At 44.2% G+C, this 4,496-nt stretch overlaps 2 protein-coding genes across 2 annotated transcripts in view; one reads left to right on the forward strand and one right to left on the reverse strand.

The window, feature by feature from the left end:
- The window catches only part of T265_14773 (hypothetical protein), a gene marked incomplete at both ends in the record, with an annotated part of 25,036 nt that extends 22,698 nt beyond the window's left edge, over positions 1-2,338 (reverse strand). The window contains one exon of the mRNA XM_009175157.1: positions 1,785-2,338. Within this exon, the coding sequence (XP_009173421.1) occupies positions 1,785-2,332 (548 nt within the window). The remainder of the gene's footprint in view (positions 1-1,784) is intronic.
- Positions 783-4,496, forward strand: part of T265_09147 (hypothetical protein) — a gene marked incomplete at both ends in the record, with an annotated part of 6,183 nt that continues 2,469 nt past the window's right edge. The window contains 3 exons of the mRNA XM_009175149.1: positions 783-902; positions 3,996-4,130; positions 4,270-4,452. Of these exons, the coding sequence (XP_009173413.1) occupies positions 783-902; positions 3,996-4,130; positions 4,270-4,452 (438 nt within the window). The remainder of the gene's footprint in view (positions 903-3,995; positions 4,131-4,269; positions 4,453-4,496) is intronic.

Raw genomic sequence — 4,496 nt, forward strand, 5'->3', positions numbered from 1 at the left:
TCGCCATAATCTCAGCCCTACATGCCATCGGTTGTGACATCGACTTTTTGGTTCACCAACCGATGATCATTTCTTATCGAGGGATCTGCTTTCCTCAATCCGCTAAGGCTGTTATTGGACTGGGACTTCCTAAGGTCGCAGTCAGTGACTGGTGTTTGCTTGCCATTGTGGGCTCTCTGCGTACTTATGACACTTTTATGCGTGGCATATGGCGTTGAAGGTACATTTTTGCCATTCAATCTCACACCAGACCCAGCATGACGGACACCTTGTGCCTGATGTGCGAGTCTTGACTGTGCTAGCGCACACTGTGCCTTGAAGAGCATTCACCATTGTTTGTCCTTTCTTTGGTTGTTGGTCTTTAGACGCGTGTTCCCATACCAAAATCTTTACATACTTTAGGATTCACCTCATCAGACTGGCACTGTCCGAAACATTGTGTAAGTAACATGAGAATATCGAATTACCAATTCTGAGGTGCGACGAATGGTTTTTGGCAGCAAAACAGTTGCTTATCCAACTGACTCATTCGGTTAGGATTCACCTCATCAGACTGGCACTGTCCGAAACATTGTACATGTAACATGAGAATATCGAATTACCAATTCTGAGGTGCGACGAATGGTTTTTGGCAGCAAAACAGTTGCTTATCCAACTGATGAGCTCATTCGGTTGCACCGACCATAATGGCTTGGCTACAGGCTCCGTACGCCAGGTAACCTACTTCCTGGCCGTCCTCCGTTGGCTGAAAAAGGTTCATAATGAAGGTTTCGTAGTGAAACATGGACAGCTCACGACTTGAGAACGCACCACAGGAGAATAACAAAGGGTGTCGATTGTACTGCTGCATGTCGTCTGCCTCAAAGACCCATCACAATGAGTTGGAGGTACTCACCGACATGGTGATTTCATGCAACCAGTGACGGTGGTATATCTGTTCTCGTGTATTTCATTTTTCAACCTGCTGTTCCTTTTGTTCTAAGTGTTTTCTGTAATCTTTCCATCCTGAATTACCTGCTGCTGTCAACTGCGACGATACAAACAACCCCACGTAGGCAAACCGTTCCCGGTTGTCAAAAACTGAAGTGAAATGAACGTTGGTAGCGAACATCGAGGCACACAACACTGCCGATCTTGTTCGAAACACAGCGAGAAAATGGCGACCTAACATCATAACACCAAACGAAAGGGTTGGTATGCACTATCTTCCTTACACAAATCGGCCTTAATTATATCCCAAAACAGTTCATCAACATGGCTGAGTGGAACTGTCAACCCACAGTAGCCTTTCGGTACATGGTTGCGATTTGAGAGCTCACTTAATATATATGAGACAATCCTAGCAGAAACCAATCGAGAAGTGAGAAGTGGCTGGAAATAACATGCAGTTAACAACCTAGTCTCAGATATTACTCAAATTCAGTGAAGCATGAGGGGACGCAACAGAGCTTTAGGTATTCTTGTAAAGTCAAAAGAGTGGCGTTATCCAGTCAATCAGGTAACTATAATCACGAGAAATTTGAATCGAATACTTTTTCCGACGCATATCTTGGACATCTAGCGGAGGGCGCCATGCAGCACCCGAAGTGGGGAATCTCCACTTCGCCTAAAACAGACAGACCTTTATTACGGAAAACTAATTAAAATAAAAGTTTGCATAGACAGAAAAATAGGTATCCGAAAGGGTGCATCGGTTGCGTAGGTTACGGCACAAACGGAGATAGAGAAAAGATATATCTATCAGATCTACTTCGAAACAAAGGGCGAACAGGTAGAAAACTCACCGAAATTTCTTCGCCAGACCGAAGTCGCACAAAAAGACTTTGTTACAGTTTCTCCCAATCCCCATTAGGAAATTGTCTGGTTTTATATCCCGGTGAATGAAGTTTTTGGTATGCAAGAAATCCAAGCGCCACAACATTTGGTCAGCTAACATGAGAACGGTCTTCATGGTAAATCGGCGACCGCAAAAGCTAAACAAGTCCTCTAGACTTGGTCCAAGAAGGTCCATTATGAGGGCATGATACATATCACGAACACCATCTAGGCCGTAGTAGTAAATGTGAGGTATTCCTGAGGTGCCCTGAAAGAAGTCATTTTTCATACAGCTTGGCAGTTCAGTTACCTGTAATACTTTATATACACGGCTCTCAAAATAGAGCTGTGGATGCCTGGCATTGACGCGTTCTAACTTGACTGCAACTTCTTCTGAGGTCTTGATATTAACCCCGAGAAAAATTGCACCGAAAGCACCACTACCAATCTTGCGAACTAATCGCCATTTTCCGCCAATAATAAAGTCAGTGGAACACGGTAGTTGGCAGTCATCCATGGGTGCCTGTAAATATTAGACAAAGAAGTTTAAATATGGTGGCGCTCCAATGAGGATTTGGTATGCAGCAGCGAATGGAAGAAGTGAAGCTAAAAACGCCACAAACAGGTCCCCGGAAATACTCTAGCATTGCAAACCAACTTAATGGAACCCCACTGAACATAACGTGTATGAGACATAAACTGGGGTTGGCGACGGTTTTTCAGTGAGTCGTGCCAGTAGTATGTTTCAAAATAGGGGCTGAGCGCATACATGGTCCAAGACATTGAGTCCTAGCAGACTCGAGTATGAAACACGTGGCATATACCAAATACCAACTAAGTACCACACTCAGTACCACCTGAATATTTTTCTGAGGGTCAGTGACCTGCTAATATTCGTGCAGAACGAATTCTTGAGTTGTTGACAAAGCGTCTTATACTGCTAGACTGTCAGTGGTCTATTTAATAAGTGTACCGATGATAGCCATTAACGACAAGTGGCCAACAAGGGCCAGTAACAAAACCCTCACGAGAGAGATCATGATTTGTATCACAGCGCATAACGAAATCACAGGACAAAGCAGACTTTACTGTCAGTAGAAAAAAGAGAGTACAACAACAGTAATGAAACGTGGTTGACGGCATTTCTTAATTCGGCTATTCTGTTGTGGACGTTGCCTTAAATTGCGAACCTATTTCGAGCAGTAGAAGGGAGGGAGTAGATGAGGGCGGTGATTTCTCTGTACATGACGGAATAAGTCGTCTACCACCGAACACTGAAAACCACTGGCGACCAGTCAAGCAACGTACAACAGATCTAGCTTGAGATAGCTCAGTGGTCAATGCGCGAAATTACGAAAATTTCAACGTCAAAGCATGATCGCATCCAGGCTTATTCATGATTACGGATTTGGCAGTGTCGACGTAAAAGTGACATCGCTGATAAGCTGCAGCATAGATAACAGTGCACCAGTAGTAAGTAGTAGAAGACACTATCAAAAAAAGTATCGGATAAACATAGGGTGGCATTACCACTCTATTCCGAAACGCATAGGCCCTTGGAGAGAAGAACAAGACACTCCTTTATGGTATCAGAAACGAAGTTTACTGAAATTAGATGGCAATGAATACAAAAACTTCAAAAACCATCCACGATTGCCCCTGGCAAACAGTTTACCAGTTTCCAGTGATATACATAATTCTTCTTCTCGAATAAATACTGTAACCGGCAAGCTGCGCTTCCGCACAAACTTACAGATTTCAAAATGTCGCACTACAAACTCTAATCTCTGAGGATTACTACTCCGCCGGTATGACTATCACACTGATGATAGATGTTGCATTCGCTACACTTTGTGCTGTAACTAGGTCTTGTTGATACATCGATGGTGACAAACGTCTAGTCCACTGCCTTCCCATAAACATTTTCAACCTGTCAGTTGTTGATTTTCCACGCGAACGATAGCGCTATCTCCCTCAACACCAACGACATCCCATGGATGCTAATTTTAAAGGTACGCCAAACCAGTTAATGAACAGCAACTTGGGCCTGATTTTCAAACCAACTACTCGTAAGCTTTGTAATACTATTAGTTCGACATCCTGTTGGGTAAAAAGCGACTGCATGAACGGACCACTAGCTCTGTGGCCAATAAAACGTTCGGTTTAAACTTGTACTCAAGAAAGTACATAAAACCAAAGCTTTGTTCAAAAGCATCATCATCATCGACAGCATGACATCAGTGTTCAACGCCGATGCTTCACCGCCGTACAACCATGACTTATTTGAAAGCCTTATTGTAAAGAAAACAATAACGGTGGATGGGGGAGGGACTTAGTGCTAGCTTATCACAATCATTCAGAGGTGCCTACACCTCCAAACATTCACTCAGGCAATCCGGATAGAAACTGACAACAAGAACGCCACTGACATCGGTTGGCAGCCATATCTTATAGTGTCTCCAACCAGGCACAGTGAGGATCACGCGGTCCCCACCCTGGAAGGCGAGTAGCACCGACAGCACCCAAGCGTTTCGTGATCTCCTTCATAATCCTCTGCCAAGTCAAGGGTTGGCCACCTCTCTGTTTACGCCACTCCGAATTGGGCATGGAAAACAGCACTCTCTTCGGCAAACGATGGTTCGGCATACGTAACACATGTCCCAACCAACGCAGCTTCTGGT

Source organism: Opisthorchis viverrini, assembly GCF_000715545.1.
Source record: "Opisthorchis viverrini unplaced genomic scaffold opera_v5_258, whole genome shotgun sequence".
NCBI lineage: Eukaryota > Metazoa > Platyhelminthes > Trematoda > Opisthorchiida > Opisthorchiidae > Opisthorchis > Opisthorchis viverrini.